Below are 20978 nucleotides of genomic sequence, written 5' to 3' on the forward strand. Positions count from 1 at the left end.
CCACAGGCTGCAAGTGAAGCCCCCAGCCCCAGGGTCTCCCTACCCTCATCTTGGCACAGGCGTCCTGGGTAGACTCTGTCCCTCGGAGGTCTTTGATCAACATGGAGCCCAAGTACTGTGTGAAGGAGGGAGAGATGTTAAATCCTGCCACTCCCAAGGCAATGACAGTGCCCTGAGAGCCCAGAGCTCCTCATCCTCACCACCCCACAAACCAAAAGCCACTTACGTTGGCCTCGTACCCGCAGGACTCGAAGATGAGCTTCTCGGGCTGGTGCTGCCAGTTTTGAACAGGGGCATAGGGGGCTGCCAGGCTGGGGGGGCGCAGGGTGAGCCTGGACTCCCGCCGGTCCTCCTGCAGGGCAACAAGCATGGATGTGAAGCCAAAATGGGTTGGATCAGCTCTCAGGGGGGCTCTTTGAGCTGAGGGAATTGAGGTTGGCAATGGCCAAATCCCCCCAGGAGCTGGGTGGAGGCAGCACGTGGGGTTAAGGTGCCAGTGCTGGTGGAAGTGTGAGCCATCCATTTTTGAGGCGTAAAGAAGCTGCTGACTCGAATGTCTGAGGGAAGCTGAGCCTGACCAGCTCCCTCCTGCCTCACCCTCCCTTCTCCCTGGCTCCAGAGATGGGGGAGCCTGTGCAGAGGGCCCCCAGGACACACAAAAGCACCCACTAACCTGTGCTTTGTAGCGCTCAGCTCTGGGGTAGGGAGCAAGCTCAGTGCCACGATCGTGCTGCCTCTTGGCAGTGTCCCCGGAGGGCAGCAGGAGATCAGCAGATCTGCCCGTGCAGGAGTCGTTCTGGCTCAGGGGAGAGGACGTCTGGGACATCAAATCCTGGCACTGGAAGGAGCAAATGCCACAAAGGGTCCCAGTCAGCTTGGGCTGTGCTGTGCCCCCATCACTCCCTCCACATTGCCCAACACAGGGTGCATTGAATGGACTAACGGGGTCAGCTCCTGCTCTGGGGGCTCCTGCCTCAGTGCCAATCCCACCCTTTACCTTCTGCATGAGACACCTGATTTGCTCCAGGAAGGTGATGGTTTCAGCCATGCACTCAGCCCTTTGTGCCCAGTGTGCCCCAGGATGGTTTCAGCCATGCACTCAGCCCCTTGTGCCCAGTGTGCCTCTGCCTCTGAGAGCTTATCCCAGGAGGGCAGGGACACGCTGGGCTGGGGGCAAGGTGACTCCAGAGGGCTGGGCTCCCCCAAAGCACTAAGCTGAGCACCCGAGGGTGATGATGATCAGCCACCCCAGCCGAGGAGCGCCGGGAGCCGCCGCCAGAGCGCGCCCGGGGCCCGCAGGCACGGCCAGAGCCTCGGCACAGCTGCGGCCGCATTAGTCCCATTCAAAGCACTCGCTTGATTTGCCATTGACGTCCGCCCGCCCCCCGCGCCGCAGCCAGCGCTGGAGCTCACCAGCTGCAGAGCCAGGAAATGCTGCAAATGGCCCATTCTCCCTCCCCGGGCAGCATCTCAATCAGCTGAGCCGCACCGGAGCAGCCTCTCCCTGTCCCAGCCCTGCTGCTGCCCACGGTGCAGATCCTTCCTTGGCTGCTGGTCCCTCCCGGGCTCCTGCTGCCTGGCACAGGGCAGTGGGTCTGTACTGGGCACCCTCCCAGTGCAGCACCAGTGTGAGCTCTCTCTGCTCTCACACTTGAACCCAGCTCCTAAAGAATCCCCGTGTCAGCAAACACAGCAGCCCAGCTCGCTTCAGCTGAGGCTGTTTGGGTTGGAAAGGCTTGGGAATCCAAGAGGGCAGAGCTCTGCAGCAGGGCAAGGACCAGATGTTCAGGTTGGGTAAACTCTAATCACTCCAATTCCTGCTCCAGGAAGCTGATTAGCAATCTCTGGGAGGAGGCAGCACGACATGCTACCCCATTCCTGAGCTCAGGGTCGCTCTGAGCCCTGCAGCTTCTGCCAAACTCGGCTCTCAAAAGCCAGTTTTCAGGAAGAACAGGGAATGTGATGCTTCCCTCCCAGCCAAACCCCGTAACAAGGGCCTGACAGCCAAATGCTGCCACTCCTGCAGCAAAAATCAACATCCACACATCCTGTTGAGTGTTATTTGGCAGTGAGAGCAGGAGCTCTCAGCAGCCCAGCCAGGCCAGGGAGAGGGCTCTGGATCCCAAGAGTGCAATCAAACACCAAGTCCCAGCTGCAGCCCCTCTCCAGCTGGGCTGGGTCACTGCTGCCTGCTGAAAGCTCCCACATCTGTGACCAGGAAACAAGGGCAAGAAAGTGGGCTCAGAGCTCCCTTCTGTGCAGGGCAGAGGTGGGAGTGGCACCCTGCACCCCTTCAGGGCAGACACCTGATCCCAAGGGGCAGCCTGACCTTTCCCATGGGGTCAGCATCCAGAGGCTGACCTGCAAGGGCTGGAATTATCTCGCCCCACTCACTGCAAGGTTGCCCCTGCACATGTATTTGCTGCCTGGGTGGCTGGAGAGGATGAGGTGAGCAGCTGTATGGACACCACTGGCCATGGCAAGACTTCTCCCAGCACTGACACATGAAGCAGGCAGGGAGCCACGAGCAGGGACTCACTCTCAGCTGTGAGAACCGTGGTGGTTTGGCTGGTGGCTCCTCGTAGGGTCTGTCTGCCAGCGAGGCAATGATCCTCTTCCGATGGCCCAGCAGGTTCACTTTCAGCACCTGCAGGGAGAGATCAGGGTCACCACGGGCACAGAACTACTCTGAGAGACTTGGGGCAAGTGCCATCCCCAGGGAACAGGGCAGGAGCTTGCTGCCCTGGCAGGAGTGGGGCCACACTCACGTTCACTATCTCCAGCTCCCAGAGGTTTTTCACAGTGTCGATAGAGCTGTAGCCACTCGAGAGGAAGGACTGGATGTAATCCTGCAGCCCCAGGGAGTCGAGCCATGCAGGAACTGATGGCTGGCTATTCCCATCACAGCCCAGGGGTTTCAACTGTGAAAGCACAAGCAAGGTGTTAAAAGCTGCAGGAGCTGGGATCCCAAGGGATATGGGGTCAATGAAAATCAGTTTACAGGCCATCACTATCTCCACTAGCCAGTACCAAAAGCACTGTACAAACAAAAAACGTGCTTGGGATCAAGACTGGCAGGAGGAGCAGTCCCAGCATGGAGCTACCACCATCCACACAGCCTGGAAGAGCAGTATACTCCTCCTCCTCCTCCTCCCTGCTATTCCCCAGACCCTTCCCTCAGCCCTGGAGATGCAGGGTCTGGCTGCTGTTTCCCCTGTGCTCACAGCCGTGCCTGGCAGTGCCCATCCTGGTGTGCTGACCTTGGGGAGGGAGCGAGCAGCCTGGAGCAGCTTCCGGCGGTGCTGCGGGTCCCCGATCCCGATATCCCGAAGGTCCTGGTCCTCCATGACATTACAGCCCTGTGGGGACAGCAGGGAGTGATGTGGGAGCAGGGGACAGCAGGAGCCACACAGCTGTGTGAATGGACATCACACAGTTAGGGCACCCTCCTGACTTGAGCTCCAGCACGTCCCGGCAGCAGGAGGAGGAGGAGGAGGAGGATAAGGAAGGCTTCCAAGGCTGGGAGCTCTGCCCCATGTACCGACCTTGGGCACACAGAGGGGCAGAGCACGGGGTGCTGCCCTCCCCTCCCTGCTCTGGGAGCTGCTTCCAGCCCTTAGCCCCGGGGCATGGCTTACAGCCACCTCCCGTGGGATTCGACACACAGAGGCTTTGAACATCCTGTGACAGTGCCCAGGCAAACCCCAGCCCCCTCCATGCCCGAGCAGGAGCTCTGGGTTCTGCTCAACCTCCCCACACCGTGCTGAAAACCCATTTTCTGCTCCCTTCCCCCTGCAGAGCAGAAGCACACAGACTCCATCCCTCTTTAAAAGCCTCTGTCACAATCTGCCCTCCTACCTGGGCAGAGCTCAGCAGGACACGTCTCCCACGCCTGGCAGAGCCATGCTGCTGTGTGACTGAGGGTTTCAGCTCCAGCCCAGACCCCCTCCCTGGCCCTGCCTCCCTCTGCTCCCCAGAGAGTCCCAGCAGGTGTGTGCCGACAGCGCTTCCCTGCTCCACATTTTGGTTTTATAAGAGAAACCCAATTAAGGCCGGCCTCAGGGAAGGTGAGGGCAGGTGAGATTGCCAGGCACCCTCCATAAAGGGCAGCAAGGGTTTCCTGCCCCTTCCCATCCCTGTTTTTGTAGGATTTCAGCATGTGTGCTTTGCTGAGTGCTACCTGCTTTAAATGCAGCTGCCCTAGAGCAGCCTCCTCCCGAGCGTGTCCTTGCTCCTGGCCATGCCAGCAGCTGCTCTGCTCCTCCTGCCATTTCCATGGCAGGTGTGGTGACAGCAGAGCAGCGTGGCACATGGCTCTCCACCCAGGAGCTGCCCTTCCCTCGGCCACAGAGGAATTAACAGCAGAGATAAGAGATGCCCAGAGATCTCTCTGCAGCCCAGCCTGGGCATTTAGCAAACAGCAAATGAGCAGTGGGTGGCAGGAGGCAGAGCCCTCAACACCCCCTGACGGGGCTCCTCTGCCTCCACCTCCCCTGGCAGCTCAGATCCCACACACTTCATTCCTGGAGAGCAGAGCCTGAGCTGACAGCCACGGCACAAAGGCATTTATTTGTCTGAGAGTTGTTTAAACAACAGAAGAGTCAGGGCTAAATGGCTCTGCAGCCAATGGGGAGGGGTTCATTCCGTGTTTTCCCCCAAAGGCCAGTTCACAGACTGTGCCAGTCGGGGCCATTGTGCTGGGAAGAGCTTCTGCCACTGCCCCAGAGCCCCTGTGCACAGCAGACCATGGCCAGACCCCTCTGCCCTGCACCCCAGAGCCTGTGAGCGAGGCCAAGGGACACCAGGGCCTCACCTGATGGAACCACAGCACATGAACTGTTCTGTGCACCCCTCAAGTGCACAAAATCAGTGAGTAAGAACAGGCAGGTTGCTGCTGAAAGCTCCAGGCTGCCCATTTGGTGCACGAGCTGCAACTCTTGGACTGGGAACAAACTCCCAGTGATTAACAGGAGGAGCTGCTGCTGCCAGGGCAGTGACCTCTGGCTGGTGGGCAGCAGATCCCACCAGAAAGATGGAAACATCCCCTCCCCTTTCTTGTTCATGAATTTTAAGCCAAAGAGCCACATTTAATGTGCATTCCTGTAACAGCAGGGGATTGTGTGCTCGGCTCTGGGGAGGAGGGAAGGGATTAGTGGGGATTAACTCCCCTGACAGACACCTCACCTGGCAGGATGTGTGTGAGGAATTCATCTCCCAGAGAGAGATGGCTTGGAAAGGGCTTTTTCAAATGGACAAAGAGGGCCAGAGCAAGTGATGGGATTTCTCTCACAGCTTTGGAAAGCAAAGTATTACTGCCCTGTGAGGGGGAGGAACAGGGAGGGACTGAAGAGCCCACAGCATGGCACACCTCAGGTACCTGGAACCTGCAGTCCCCAGTGCCTGGGCCTGCTCTGCTCCCTTGACCTGCCCATCTCGGTGCTGTGTGGCTCCATCCCCCTGCAGAGAGCCAGGATGAAGTTGGGGCAGGGCAGGAAGATGCTGGCAAGGGCAGAGCTCACAGCCAGCCCTGCCCTTGGTGCCACCTGGACAGCAGGAACAGTCAGCAGCCAAATGAGCTGTGACAGTGGCAATGAGTAATTTTCATGTATAAAAACTACACAAACTTGCTGATCCTATTTACACTTTCACTCATGCTCACTTCCCAGTGTTGAGCCCTTTTTGGTACTAATCCCTTTGGCATGGCCACGATCCCACAGCAGCACAGAGCTGGTGGCTCTCACTCTCCCACAGGGCACCAGTGCCAGCCCCAAGGCAGGGCAGTAGGTGTCCTCCCACCTTTGGCATCTCAAATTCAAAGAAAATTGCTTGCTCTGTAGCAAGGATAGAAGGTAGTTAAACACTGTGAAGCCTACAGCTTTCTCCTGCACTCCTTATTTTTATGTGTCACATGAAATTCCCTCAGTGGCAGTCTGTATTCTCTGGGTACTTAACAAGGATAGACAAAGCATAGCAGCTCTGAACAAATCATTCCAGCCCCTGGTGCAGGAGAAATGTCCTTCAAACCCATCTGGATTTCAACTCCCATGCAGAACAATAATCTGCCACTAAAAGAGAGAATTAAATACAAAGACACTGGAGATCTTTTAACCTTTGCCAGCCACATAGAGGAGCCAGACTTTAAACCTGCCTGCACTCAACACAGCCTCAGGCAAGAGCCAAGGAGCAGAGCTGCTCTGCAGGGGTTTGAGCCAAAGGTTCCCTTTGGTGCTGGCCACAGGGCAGCAGATGCCACCTCCCAGTGCCCCTCTGAGGGCACAGGGCAGCCCCAGCTCCCACCAGCCCCTCCCCAGGTCCTCTGAGGACGGGCTCAGTGAGGAGAGCAGGGCTCCAGGATGTGCTCTGCCATCAGCCCAGTCCTCCAGGAGCCTCCAGCAGCAGCCTCAGAGATGCCAATTACAATCTAAAAGACTTTTTTCTGATTTCATTCCTTGTGACAAGTGCTTTTACCTTGCATGTTCCTCCTGGGTGCCCCAGCTCCGTGGGGCTGAGCAGAGCCAGGGAGGCTCAGGGCTGGCCTGGGCCAGAGCTCTCCCTGTCACCCACATTTTGGGGCAGTGAGGGACACCCAACAGCTCCTCCACCCCAACATCTCACCACGTGCTCTGTCAGGAACCAGCCCCACCTGGGTCAGCCAGGGAAGGTGAAATGTGTTACCTGGGGCAGATGAACTCTGGCTGCTCAAAGAGCTGAAGCATCAGCCCAGTCAGACACTTGGAGCTGGGTAGGCTGAGCCCCACCCTGGCTCCCAGCTGGCACAGACTGGCTGCCAGGCAGGCAGAGGGCCCTTCACCCCCCAGCCTGGCCTTCAGCTTCCTCTGAGCCCCCTCCCTCGAGAGGCACCAATAGCCACCACCATGAGGGGACTCCTGACCCCTGTCCCTGCCCTCCACACCAGCCCAAAGGAGGGCAGGGATCTGCCAGTGACCCCTGTCCCCACTGGGAGCCCTGTGGGATGCTGGTGCAGCTGACCTGCCTGCAGAGACACAAGTTCTTGGAAGAAGGGCTGGCTTTGGTCACACCTCAGTGCCTGCACTGTAGTTAAACAGCCTGTGAGGCTCCAGGTTTCTCATTAAAGGAAGGAAAAACAGTCAGAGGTTATCTGGCAGAAGGCAGCGTCCCCTCCTGCTACCGAGGTGACCCCAAAGTGACTGAGCCAAAGGCAGTGCTGCTGAAATCTGCCAGATTCCTCCTCCAGCAGGACACTCTGCAGGCACTTAAATAGCCAATTTTCAGATGCTGCTTCCTCCCCAGAGCCTGGCATCCATCCATGCTCCTGCTCCAGCTAAGGAAGGGCCTGGGGCAGCGAGTGCTCCCTGCAGGACTCTGGCTGGGCTGGCAGCACAGGGACCCGAGGGCAGCGCTGCTGTGAGCACACCCTGCACGGGCAGGGTGGCACCAGGATGGCACCAGGATGGCACCAGGATGGCACCAGGATGGGGCTGCTCCAGAAAGCAACAGATGCAAAACCCAAACACAGCACTCCCAGACTCCAAAGGCTCCTGCAGACACCCCAAGCAGAGAGACAGATGAAAGCTCCCTGTGCATACAAAGTGCACACAAAGCTCATTTTCTTTTTCCCCTCAGTGCATTCGAGACAATTTGCATCTTGTTGAAGATTCTGCTGTCACTGCTATTGCTCTGCTTTTGGCAGAGATGGAGAAAGGTCCAGCTCACAGCTGGGCACACCCAGATCTCAGGGCAGGGGGACCCCATTTGGTCATACAAATCTGTGTTTGTGATCCGTGGAGTTTGGTGCCTTCCCTTAAAGGCATCTGCAGTCTGGGGTACTTGAGTGGAAAGCAGGGGACAGGATCTGTTTGGCCCCAGCTCTTCACAGAGCATCAGCAGGGAAAGGGGCTAATACACAAAACCCTACAATAAATCTGAGATTAGCACACAGCCACTTCATTTTTAATTTTCTTCCCCATGCAGACTGGCAGCGTGACAATGGCAACAGAGGGAATCGGTCATGGTTGTCAAGTTCAGGCAATTTTTATTGAGAGAAAAAAAAATTAACTGCAACTTTAATGGGTTTTTTTTTTAATGTTTATGGGGCCTGGAGCTACTAATGAATCAAACATAAGTATCCTCTAAATTGCCAGTTCTGGTCCACCCACTTTGCTCCTCAAAATCCACTCCAACCTCTCAGCTTCCCATGGAGTCCATTCCTATTATCCAGGGAGCTTTGGAACAGCTCTGCCATTTCCCAAGATCCTCAAACTTCCTTCAACCCCAGATCCCTGCATGCCTCTGCCTTCACCATTCTCTTGCAGAGACAACCCAAACACCCCTACCATGGTGGACAAAGCACAGTCCTTGGGAACCTCCCAAGGACCAGCCAGAACCCACTGGGGAGATGTCAAACAAAATTCATTTAATTGAATGAAGTGATTCCCACTTGGGGCTTGGCAGAGACCCTGACCCCAGGGTCCAGCTCCCCTCTTAGGGGCTCATTTAGTGCTGCACAGTCAGTCTGGGGACACTGGCACATGTTCCTGCGGGCTGACAGCAGTGACCAAATCCAGAAACAGCCACCCAGAGCTTCTGCCCAGCTGAGGAGAGTTTGCTCCAGTTCCAGCCTGACACAGCCCAGGCATGGGGTACACAGAGCTCACCTGACTGCATCCCTGCACCAGGTGTGTTCAGGCCACGTTCTTGCTGTGTTTCAACAAGAGCAGATGCAGTAAAACCCCATCAGGGGTCTCTGGTGGCTCCTCACAGATCATTCCTGGGTGCAAACAGCTACTGGAATGTGTCAGAGCAGCTTTCCCCGAATGGCTACTATAAAATGACAAGTTCTATATGAAAATAGAAAAAAGCTCAGGGGCAGACACATTCCCAGAGCATGTCCAAAGCCTGGCTGCTGCCCAGGGGAGCAGCAGCTGCGTGCCAAGCTGGGCCATTCAGAACTGGATCAGGCAGAGCTGAGTGACTGAGGACACAGGAGATGCCAGTGCTGCAGCAGGACAGGTACCAGGTGAGAATGAGGATTGTGCAGATGTCAGCCCACACCCAAATCCCAGGATACGAAGAGCAAAGGAGACCTGGCTTTGTCAGATGTGGATTGGGGCTGCCCTTGGCCTGGGAAGGCACGAGAGGCACCGAGCTCAGCTCACACCGCAGCCAAGGTGAGCCAACCTGAGCCAAGGCCTCAACTCCACATTTATCCTGGTTTTGCCTGCACACACAGAGAGGAGAAGGGAAGGAAAGGCTGTTCTGTTAGTGAACAACACCACAGGCCAATCTAACATGGCCCTGAATTGCATTGAATCACATTAATGTCAGTACTCTAAATTATTTGCAGACACCCCATTCTTCCACCACCATCATTTTTCTACCACTTCTCCCCAATTATAAAAAAATAAATAAAATCCCCCAGAGGAGCCCAGGGCACTACACACTGAGAACAGATTTCCCTTTCTGACGCTGTCTCATTGAATCAGCATTAGCTGCTTTCCACACACTCCATGGGAATCCAGGCTTGAACAATAAAAAAAAACCCCATAAAAATAGTTTATGTTCTCTTTTACCTGCTCGTTTGTGAATCAAAATATCTTTGAACTGAATAAGAAGTTCAACTCCAGAACACTGGTACCACTGCCAGAGCACGCGGGGTTTGCCCTTCTCAGATGTCAGCCCAGGGGAAGCTGTGGGGCAGCAGCAAGATCCCACCCTCCAGGGAAGGGAAAAGCTTTTGCAAGCATCTCAGATACATTTATGGGATCTGTGGGATCACAAAACACCGTGTGAGGGAACAGGTAATGGCATTTCCTTCCCACTTCTGTGGAGGAATTCCGCCATCAGTTATTGCAATTCCTTCTCATTACAGTGGCCACGTCCTTCCCCTCTCCAGACAGGCAAAGTCCAGCCTGCTGTTTCCCTGGGTTAATCTCTGCTTGCTGCAGGGACCAGGAATGCACTGGGCATCCCAAATCAATTTCCTGTGCATTTTGGACTTCCCAAAAGGGGCATCTGTGGCAGATGCACTGGTGAGCACAGCAGACATGATGGGGCCAAGCTCCAGGAGCAGCAGAATCCCTCTTGGTCCATATTCCTGTGACATTTTTCCTGCTCTCCCAGCTCATTGCCCGCCAAGGACAATTAAGTCCATTTATTGTGCACTTTTCTGGATGACACTTTTCACTCAGTGCTGCAGTTTTGTGATCTGACCTTTCATTCCCCTCCTCTGCTGAGGGATGAGGCAATGAGGCTCCTGGAACTCGGCACACGCCACGGGGCCGCGTTCCTCCACGTGGGAGGCAGCAGTGCTGCTCCTCCTGGGTGGTGGGCTGGGCACTCCTGGTTCACTGGAGCTGCTCACATTTGGCAGGCAATGCTGCTGAGGGTTTTATCCTACTTGCAGAGCTGGATTTTTGCTAAGTCAAGGACAGCACAGCCACTGCCAGCAGCTTCGCCGCGGTTGTGTTCGCCCAGCGCACAAACAAACTTTCCCCTCTGATGAAGGAATCCCAGCGGGCTGCAGAGCAGAGGAGGAGGATTGGAAGCACTATCTCCACTTGAGCTGTTCCTAATCCCAGCTGCCTGCCCAGGCTGCTGCCCAATTCCAGCTCCATATGAAAAGCAGCAGCTGAGTGTCCCAGTCTGAGTGCCCCGTGGCAGTGGTGCTGGCCATGAAGGTCACTTGGTGGCAATGCAGAGGGTGAGGGAAAGAAGCTGCTGTCTTGGACAGTGGGGGTTTGTGCTTGAGAGAGGCAGAATAACAGGGAAAGCCTCTTCCCTGCCTTGTCCACAAACAGAATGTGGCTACTCTAGGAAACTTGAAGGGAATAGAAGAATTCCTGCAGACACAGAGATGTGGCCCAATATGCAGAGGTGGGAAGAGAACTCCAGTGTTTTGGAAAGCTAAGCTACCTAAATTCACCTTTTATCACCTCTTTCTCCCTCAACCAAGCCAAAAGATTACACAATCCAAGATCTGTGTAGACTTTGGTCCCTTCCCAGGAGCACACAGAGGGACGAGGCACTCCAACGTCACGTCACATCCATGTCCCAAAAATCCTCCTGACTTGTGCCAGCAATACCCACCCCTGAGTGAAGCCAGTGCTTGATCAAGACCAACTTTGTCCCAGATGCAGAGCTGGAGTTCCCAGGAGCAGAGAGAAGGCTTCAGAGCACCTTTTCCTTCCACAGCACAGCCTGTGAGACACTCATGGCTCCCACTGTCACCTGCAGGAGCTGTGGGTCCCCAAGTCCCTCTCAGCTGTTGGTCAGCAGAGCCCAAGAGGAGCAGGACCCTCCCTGCTGCCCACTCCAGCTGCAGCCTGTCCAGTGAGGCAGCCAGCACGTGGCTGGAGCACAGCTAATCCCCTAATCCCCAGTTCCTGGAGTTCTGAAAATAACAGAATTATTATTTTTGGAAACAACACATGTTTCTGCCTTCCTATATTAACATCTAATTAAGAAGCCAAATATATTTACAGAGCACTTTTAAAACTCCCTTTACACACAGTGTGCTCATGAATCATTTCCCTACCTGGGGGTAAAGGCTCTTGTGACATGGGGCATAGATTAACACAGGAGCCAGCTGAAAACACCCAGGGAATCAGAAATTCCTGAAAGCAGACCCAGCTGCAGTACAGGCCACCAGGGCTCCAGCACCCCCAGTCTGAGTCTCTCACAAACCCTGTCCCACACTGGGGGTAAACAGGGCACTTTAAACCCTGGTTCTCCAGTGAAGAACAGCACCAGGCACCTGGTGCCTTGTCAGACTGTTTTTAACCCTCCTCTGAGTTGGTATCTACTACAGGCTGAGTATCTTCCTCAGTGATTAAAGGGCTCTTTTAGGACACTGCCCTGCTCTGTAGCTGCACAATCTCTACACACTGAACACTTCCCTGCAAAGCTCCTGATTTGCCCCCCAAAAGCACCTGGGGACCCCAGAGCAAAGGGACCATCCTGGCACACCAGAACGGCCTGCAGCTCTCTGAGCAGGGAGCAATGCAAAGCAAAATCCTGCACAGAAAACACTTTTCATATCAAAAGACTCCAATTTCCTAGTTTGGGCTACTAAAACTTAATTAACCTCGTAACCCACCTGGTGATTTGCAAGGCATTACCCAGCGTTCTTTGGACCTTGAAATATTGAACACAGTGAGGCCCTAAGAGGGACTAATCCTTTCATAGAAACTGTTCAATTTCAGGAAATTAACACTCTCAGTTTGGAATACTCTCTGTTAGAGACTGGATGGGCAGCCAATAAAGCAATGGTTGTGCAGAGAAGAGGACTGGGCAGCCCAGCACTCAGAGCTTGGTGTCCTGAGCCCCTGCTCTGCCCAGCTTCAGTGTTCACAGCAGTTTTAATAATTCATCCAAAAACATCAAAAACACCACTAGAACCAAATTAACTACCTGTTCCTCACTTGTGCTCCATCTGAAGGTTTTGCTCCCTCAACACCAGAAGCTGAAGGCAAGGAACAACACAGAGGGAAAAGATTCTAAATAATTCAACTTTCCTGCTGTGCTAATGTATTAGCTTGGAGTTCTCAGGGCTGGGATGAATGGATTTAAAGCCAGGGTTGGCACGGGTGCCAGGGTCAACTCCCTAGGAAAGGAGATAAGCAGCAAAATGGAAATCAGCTGGGCTTTGCACAAAATCTTTGAGAAATTATTTGACCTTTTAAATTTAAGAGGAATGAGCAAATGAGTGTCCCATCCCCTGAATCCAGCAGCAGCCAAGTGCTGCACTGGGAGCAGCCATCCAGCACTGGACAGGGGAGAAAAACATCCAGCCATGAAGAGAGCAAATCCTGCCACGTACCCAACACCACCACACAGAGGGACACACACACAGGAACCTCTGCTGCTGGAGTTTTGAGCTGAGTGGGGTCCATCACAGCTGGGCAAGCAAGGGAAAGGTGTTTAATCTGCAGCTGCTGGGAGAGAGCTGCCACCGACCCCACAATGATCACAGCTCCCTCAGCAGGGGATCCCAAGAGGATCTACAAGGTTATTTCATTTAAATTTGTTGTGACATCTCCAAACAGCCCCAGCAGACACAGGGATGCTGAACCCTCACACATCCCTGGCCAAGAGCCCACTGGGGTTTGTGACAGGCTGGGTGGGACACGGGGTGAAAACCACAGCAAACCCCAGCCCTGGAGGGGAGCGTTGAGGGGAAGGGAAAGCAAAGGGCCTGGCTGCTTGCTGTGGAGAGCAGGAGGCACAGCTGGATAGATCCCACAACACTTATCCTCCTGGCCAGGTAATTTTTTAAAGTATAATTACACCCTGCCTTTAAGCAGCCCAACAGATGCTGCTCAGGTGTGTCCTTCCTTGCTTCCAACCATGCCCTTTCCTGGCCTCCTGTTCCTCTCCAGCTGCCCCTCATACCCTTCCCACCAATGGTGGCCACTGTGTGCTCCCAAACCCCCTCACCCAGCTCACACCCTCCTGGTGTCACCTCTCTGCACTGTCCCCAGAAGCAGAGATGTCACCGTTCCTGTTCCAAGGCAGGATGCTGCAATAGCCAAAATTACTTTTCCAAGGTTTACATCCATTTTTTGTTACTTGCCAAACTTAGAGTCCACATTCAAAAGTATTTCTTTAAGCCATACAGGGAGGACCCCTCCTGCAGCACCAAGATTTTCCCTCTTGGCAGTTCATCCATCATTCCACACGAATTCTTGGATTTCTACACCGTGCTGCTTGAAGTTTCTAGACACTGGTTATTAAAACCCCTCAACCCTGAGCATTACCATGTCGTCATCATTAGGTTTCAGAGCCAACAGTGTCAGTGCAATTAGGTACAGCTCATTAACATACTGCCTGCATGCTCTGAGCAAGTACAGTTCCAACAAGAGGTCTGTGCCTCCTTCACAGCCCAGAGCACAGACTGCTCAGGGCTTCCATCAAAACACCAGCGAATTTCAGTTCCCATTTCTGGAGTAAATTGCACAGTAAAGATTTAGCAGGCAGATGAAATAAAATTTTAGCGAGAAAACCAACAACACCTGAATTAAATGTGAAAACCCAACACAACCTTCATCTATTCCTTCTGCCCAACCTCCTACACCCCCCAACACCATCCTGGTGAGCAGCAGAACCCGGCTCTGCCCGGCGCCCGCTCGGGGCATCAGCACGGTGGGAAGCTTTGGCCAAGGCACCCCCCAGAGGCCGGGCTCCCTGGGGGCACTCACCAGGAAGCGAACATCATCAAAGCCATTCAGGAGCAGCTTGCTCTCGTACTGCTGCAGGCCGATGGACTCCAGCCACTCCCCGACGCTCTGCTCCAGCATCCGCGAACCTGACGAGAGAGGAATCGGCAGCCGCTTGAACAGGGAGAAACCGTTCAGGCGGTAGCAGCGGCACTCTGAGGAGGACAGATGGCATTGCCACATCATAGTCATTACCATAAAGAAACTCAAAAAATTATGCTCAGAGTACAACAAATCGGCAGGCTGACAATTCCTCTTGTGTGCACAGAGCATGGACAACGAGCTCGCGCTGCCTCGGCGGGCTCCGGGTGCAAATCTCGCTGCAGTTCACACTCAGAAAAGAAACTCCTCGCCCGGGCAAAGATTCAGAGGCGCTGCTGGGGCGCTGAGATCACAGGCACTGCTGTCAGGGCTCGTGAGTTCCTCGCCAGGCAAGCACATGAAGCCCAACCCCATGGGGATGCGGATCCACTCCTCGGCTCAGCGGAAGGGGGCGGGAGGAGAGCAGCAAACTTCCACCCGAGGCATTCCCAGGCAGTCGCAGGTGTGAGGGAAGGGAGCGGAGCTGTGCCAGTCCTCTCATCCACACACCTCTGGACACAGCCCCGGCTCAGCAGGGAGCACGGAGCAGCCTGAGAGGAAACAGCTTCATGCAGCCGAGCCAGCTCGGACACGGTGGATGCTCGGGAAAGCAGCAGGAGCCCAGGCAGAGCGACTGGCCGCGGGAAGACACGCAAGACAAAGGAAGCACAGACTGCAGCAGCGGAGAGGAAGGGCTTGTGCTCTTCCTCTCCAGCAGTCCTGAGAGAGGCAAACCATGGCAGGGGCTTGGTCTCGCCGTTTCTGTGTTATGGGGACCCCAGGCTGATGTCTGGCAGCCCTGGCTCTGTCATTTACCAGCGATCCGATTGCTCGGCATTCCAGCACGTTGCCCGGACCTCTTGGCATTCCAGCACGCTGGCCCCAGAGAGCCCAGCCCCACCTCTGCACCGTGTGACAGCACAGCCAGGACGGTTCTCACCCAACACTGCTGGTCCTGCCAGGTGTTGGGCACGCACCTGGATTTGCCCTTCCTTCATTTTCTTCAGCCGAGCGCAGCCGCCGCACGGAGCCCCTCGCTCAGACAGGGAGCAGCTCTGCAGGAAGGAGGCATTTCGGTTCCCTGCTTCCGAGCCCACAGCAAAAGGAAAAAAGCAAATGCAAGCACAGTCTCTCCTCTTCCTGCAGCAGCTCAAGTCCGAGCCATGCCCTGGCACCTCCCCCTCAGCCTCTGATAAAGGAGATTCCTCACAACACCTATGGAAGCCCTGGCAGATGAACTCTCCCTTCTCTCATCCCTGGGATGAGTCCAGTGACTTGTTACTCTGCTCTAGTAAAGCTCAAGACCTTAAGTATGACCAAAAAAAAAGTTCAGAGATCTCCTTTTCATCAGGGAATTTGCTGTGCGAGACAGGCAGATTTCCAGGCTCCCTGGCACGTCTGTTTCCAGCATGGATGCAAAGAAAAGGATGATCAGGAGACCCCCGTTTGCTTCCTTTGAACCTTCAGGTCAGCTGAAGCAGTTTGGTACCTTCCAGCCATCCCTCCCCACTGTGCTGCAATGCTGCACACGCAGAGCTCACGGTGTCACCTGCAGATCCCTGGGGTAATTCCTGCTCTCTGCTCCCGGGGGTTGCTCCCGTGCCGGTATTCGGGAGCGCCGGCCGGTCCTTCCAGCGCCGAGATCACAAAAGGCTTCTGCCTCCCTGCCCTGAGCCAGCCCATGCCCCGGGGGAGCGGCTCAGCCCGGACTGTGTGCCAGGAGCTCCCTCTGGCCAGGTCTCCATCCTCCCCTCCATCCTTTATCCTTCCCCCGCCGGTCCCTGCACTCCGCCGGCTGCGGCGGCGGCTTTGTCTGAGCCGCGAGCCCCTCGCTGTCCCTCCCTTCTCCTCATCCTCTCCCCCTCCCAGTGCTCCCACCCGCCGGGAGGGAGGCAGCGGCTCCGGAACTCTCCAGTGGAAATCACTGACTCCTCAGTATTTACTCGATGATGGACAACATGGCTTGGGGGTTTTAAAAAATGATGTCACAGGTTTGCTCCGACAGATCCAAGTGATTTGTGGCTGGCTCAGAATTAATTTATCAAGAGAGAGGTGAGGAAGTGCTTGCTGCCTACCACAGCATTCCTGGGAGCTGTTGGGGTATTGGCAGAGGGAATGAAACCACAGCAGCTCCTTCCTCAGAGCTCCTGAATTTAATTTTTAAAATTATTTACTCTATTCAGCCTTTCATGCACCTGTAAATACATTTCTGTCTTCAAAAGGGAAACCTACAGTGATACCAAGTGCAGGTTTTCTGTTTACAAAACCCTTTCAAGTCATGACAAAAAGAAAAGAGGGAAATATTTGGAGGGAGGGAATGGAGGGGTTTCCTTTAAAAACAGAACAGACACCTAAAACATCCCAGGCTGAAAATGAAGATGCCCCAAATACACCTGATATTTGTGTGTTACAAGGATGATACAAGAACAGAAGAATCATAGTACTTGTGCCCCCTGGCAAGATCCTGATCACAACTTCTGGCTGAAACAAACTCCTCTTTCTCAGCTCCATCCTTCTCCCTATGCTCCATATTCTGGAATCCTGCCTTTGCTCTGCAGGAGCCCTGGCTCTGCCTCCCTCCTCCATGTCAGACCTTTCCCTGCTGCTATTGATCCATCACAGCCTGAACCGGTGCGGGGAGGGCTGTCAGAGCAGGGAGCAAACCCACACAGCTTCAACTCCTCTGCAAAGCCATCTGATCCTGGAATGCAGAGCCTGAATCAGGCTGAACTCCCACTGGGAACAGTGGGTTCCTCCTCACCTAAGCAAAAACCTGAGTGACAAATGGATATGAGGTGAGCTCTGTCACAGCCCGTGTGAGCTGTGTGTGCAGATCTGTATTAGCATCTCATCAGGAGGAGCTGCTGCCCATCCAGAGCCAGGGCTGTTCCTGCTGCAGCAGGCTGGAGGTGAAGGATTTAAAAGGACAGAATCCCCTGTGGTGGCAGCTCTTCAGCAAGCTTGAGTTCAGCTTTTGCTCATGACTCAGAGGCAGAGAAGGGAATTCACATTTTAAGGGTGGTCCAAGAGCCTTTTTCAGTGGGTACCTGCAGGTGCACCCAGAAATGCCCAGTCCCTGAGGCACCTGGCAGATCAGCCACATGCAAAGGGCATGGCCACCATGGCACACACACTGACCCACACTGGCACCATCCAGCCCTGCTCAGCACAGCTGCTGCCCTCAGGGAAAGAGCTGGGAGGAAAATCCTGCAGCTGCATTCTGTAAAATTAAAGGAATCTTCCCAAAGAGTGTAGAATTAAAATTGCTGGCAGCAGCATTGAGCATCATGTGGGAACCCAGGTCTGCTCCTCCTGTGCCAGAGCACTCCTCTCCCTCCCAGAGCCAAGGCAGGTTAAAGACATCCACACACAGGAGCCAGCACCTTGTTTGTGTGCAGAGCACAGCCAGGACAGACAGACACATGCTGGGTACACTACCTGAGATCCTGTGCTGCTCCTGGGAAAAGTCAATGCCTTCGCCGATGGAACTCATGATCTTTTCAATCTGGAAATAAATAAAAAAAAAAAAAAAAGAAATATGTTACATTATTAATAAAGCTTCAGGAAAAGGTAAAAGCAGCTCAGGATTTCACCTCCCACGTGACAGCTGAAGAAATGCAGGAAAGGATGTTAAGGTATCTCTGAGCCAGAAGAGGTACCCTGAACACCCTGCCTGGGCAGTCTTTGCTGGGATGGATGGATCAGAAGGGATATGGAGAGGCTGAGGCTCTGCAGAGCCTTCCCTTCCACAACTTGCCAGTGCCTGGAAATAAAAAGCTTCAACAAAAGCATCCCCCAGCAGAGCCTGGGGGTGAGAGGGAGCCCCAAACTCCTCCCTCACCCTGCAGGAGCACACAGCCCCCTACACCAGCAGTGAAACTGCAGCAATGCTGTCACCCCCTCCTTCCCAGCAAGCAGACTGGGAGCTCAGCTTCCCCACACTCTGGTTTGTTGGGCATTTTTGTTTTGGCTTGATTTATTTGTTAAACCACCACATTTCCCAATGCTATGCATGGAGCAGGTGATTCCAAAGGGTTTGAAAACAGATTGTGTGGGATAACAGCATCATGGGGCAAATGCCTGAAGGACCCAGGAGAGGGAGCAGGAGACAGCTCCATCAGGAAAGGATGGACAGACAAACCTCCAGACAAACCTCAGGCAGTGAGGAAGAAAAGGTTCAAACTCTGCTGGAATGGGTCTGAGTCCTCTTAAGAGCTGCACAGAAATGGTTGCATTTGCCACACACACAAAAGAATAAATTAATTGCAATTCTCAGTGAACTTTCAGGAGATTTCCTTAAATGAGAAGAGAAACTTTTCAAGCAATTCTTGGGCAGAATTTGTAAGTTGAGGCTTCCAATGCAGTGGTGCAGAGGGAGAACTGACAATTCCCAGGTTAGTTTGTAAGAGGAAAGACTTGAGAAACTGCAGCTCAGCTGGTCAGTTCAGACCCTTCAATACTCAGCTCTGAACTCCACTGTTGCCCAAAGAGAACACACTTGAGAGGCTCAGGGCTGGTTGGTTACCCCAGTCTTCAGTCTGTAACTGAGCAGAAAAAAAATGCCTCCAGTAAGATTCCCAAAAGGAAATCTCCCAAGTAAACACCCCTGTGAGGCACTTCTGAGTGGCTGCTGCTGAATGCAAAGTGACTGGCCACAGAGTGGGGGAATAGACCTCAACTCTTACTCAACTTTTTTTCTCCTGGTCATTTAAGGACATACTTGGGGAAGGAGTCCAAGTTGCCCTGGATTTCACCCCTGGCTGCCTCTGCCCTGGCTCCCAGTGTGATGCTGTGTTTGGTGCAGCTGCAAGACTCCCCACTGCTGTGAGGAGCTCCTGGGGATGCTGCAAGGGGCTGGATCTGCCTGCCATGCACCCTCAGGGGCAGCTTGGAGCTGAGCTCCACCAGACAGGGGTTTTGGTGAAACCAAAAAAGCTCTTACAAGGCAGATCTCCAGGAAGCCTCTCCTCCTGCAGGGAGCAGCAGGCACTGCACTTGGCAGGGTTAAATCTCACCAGGGAGCAGGCAGTGCTGTGAGCTGTAACAGCTTTTAAGGATGTAGGTCCTCTGCCCCTGGAAAACCATGAGGATGAGCTCCTCTACAGACCTTGAAATACAATTAACACCCATTTACTGGGTTTGATTTGAAAATCAGTCTGGGAAAACAATCAGAAGCTCCAGAAGTTTGAGGACATTAAACTTTGCAGATTGGTGTCCATCAGTTCTAGGACAAGGAACATCTCTGAGCTGGAGCTGCTCTTGTACCTTGTCTGGGAATCTCTAGCTGGATTCAAATTGCAAATTAACTTTGAGGCCAAGTTCCTTTGTTTCCATCGTGCTGCTCTCTCCTAATCTGAGAGAGATTTGATGCTGTCCAGGCTCAGCCCCCAGCACTGCCAGCTCTGCAGTCCCAACCCTGCCTTGAGGACTTGCAGGTGCCTCTGAAGCACTGAAACACCCACGACCTTTTCCTCAAAAGCAGGGAATTGCCTTGTGCTATATAAAACTGAATGGAAATTAAACAATCACATGGCAGAGGATTTACCTTTCCCTCCTTTGCCAAATGCTGGTCACAGTCAGGCACAGTCCCAGCTATTACCATTGCTGCAGAGGGAAATCCTGCCCTGCCCTCAGCTCTCCATGAGAAACAAACACCTCAAACAGACTCACACACCACTTCAAACACGGGTTTATGGCTGACCAGCCTGATTTAACTGTTAGGAGGCTGCAAAGAGAAGCATGAGGGGAAGGACAAACCTAGAGAGGGAACCACTGCTTTAGAGCATCCCCATGCTCTGCAGCCTTTCCTCAGCTGCACTCCAGCATGGACACGGGGCTGAAGAGAAGATACCTTGAAAGTAGCCTACACTACAGTGTTTTAGGCTGTCCTTTCCCACTGGTTAATTATTAAAATACAAAAATACCATGTTTAAATATAGCACTGCAGCTCAGACTTAGTTGTAGCCTGAACACACAGTTCTGATTTGTTTTGGCTTAACCTGTATTTTTCCACTGAAGCACCAAGTGCCCATCTCTGGTTGTGCTGTGGGGTTGATTTGGGGTGGGGATTTTATGGTTTATTTATTTTGCAGCCACAGAAATAAAACCATAAAATGCTTCCACCCTCTAAATTAATACAGCCATATCTGTTATCCCTGATGCAGAGGGGCAGTGGCTCCATGTGGGACAGACAGGGAGCCCTCAAACCCCAGCAGGGAAGGAGAAACTCCTGCACAGCTGAAGTACTCTGGGAAAAGGAAAGGCTGCAAGGAGAAGAGAGTGTCCCTCATTAACCCCACAGCAGGAATGTGCCTGGAAGGAGCTGTGGAGCAGTTACCATGATTGGAGCCCTTGGATTTATTTTCACATTTGCCTACATTTGGTGAGAGACACAAACGCCCCAAAAAAAGGAGCTGGGTGTGGCTGAGAGTCCAGCCAGGGCTGGGGCGAGCTCTTCCAGGCAGGCAGGGAACATAGCAACTGGCCAGTGCCTCCAAAACAGAGCCTGACTCAAAACAAACCGCCCTGAGCACAGTTCTGCTAGCAGAGGAAGGGACATTTGTTTGGAGAAGGCCAGCAAGGCCAAGCCAGCCTCGTGGCATGCTGAGGTCTGTCCTGCTGCAGGACAGGAGGAGAGTCCTGCACAGTGATTCCCCACCTCACAGTGCTCATGGCAGCAGCAGCCAATGGCTCTTACATGGG

The 20978-nt window shown here is 53.8% G+C and overlaps 1 protein-coding gene across 6 annotated transcripts in view; it reads right to left on the reverse strand.

The window, feature by feature from the left end:
- Positions 1-20978, reverse strand: part of ANKS1A (ankyrin repeat and sterile alpha motif domain containing 1A) — a 73789-nt gene that overhangs the window by 7758 nt on the left and 45053 nt on the right. For all 6 annotated transcript variants that reach the window (XM_054648562.2, XM_054648561.2, XM_077190508.1 and 3 more), the window contains 8 exons: positions 17715-17781; positions 14178-14284; positions 3261-3359; positions 2769-2921; positions 2540-2647; positions 674-838; positions 227-352; positions 44-115 (listed from right to left, as the gene is read on the reverse strand). In XM_054648562.2, coding sequence (XP_054504537.2) covers positions 44-115; positions 227-352; positions 674-838; positions 2540-2647; positions 2769-2921; positions 3261-3359; positions 14178-14284; positions 17715-17781 — 897 coding nt within the window. The remainder of the gene's footprint in view (positions 1-43; positions 116-226; positions 353-673; positions 839-2539; positions 2648-2768; positions 2922-3260; positions 3360-14177; positions 14285-17714; positions 17782-20978) is intronic.

The sequence above is a fragment of the Agelaius phoeniceus genome, chromosome 25, assembly GCF_051311805.1.
Source record: "Agelaius phoeniceus isolate bAgePho1 chromosome 25, bAgePho1.hap1, whole genome shotgun sequence".
Classification (NCBI taxonomy): Eukaryota; Metazoa; Chordata; class Aves; order Passeriformes; family Icteridae; genus Agelaius; species Agelaius phoeniceus.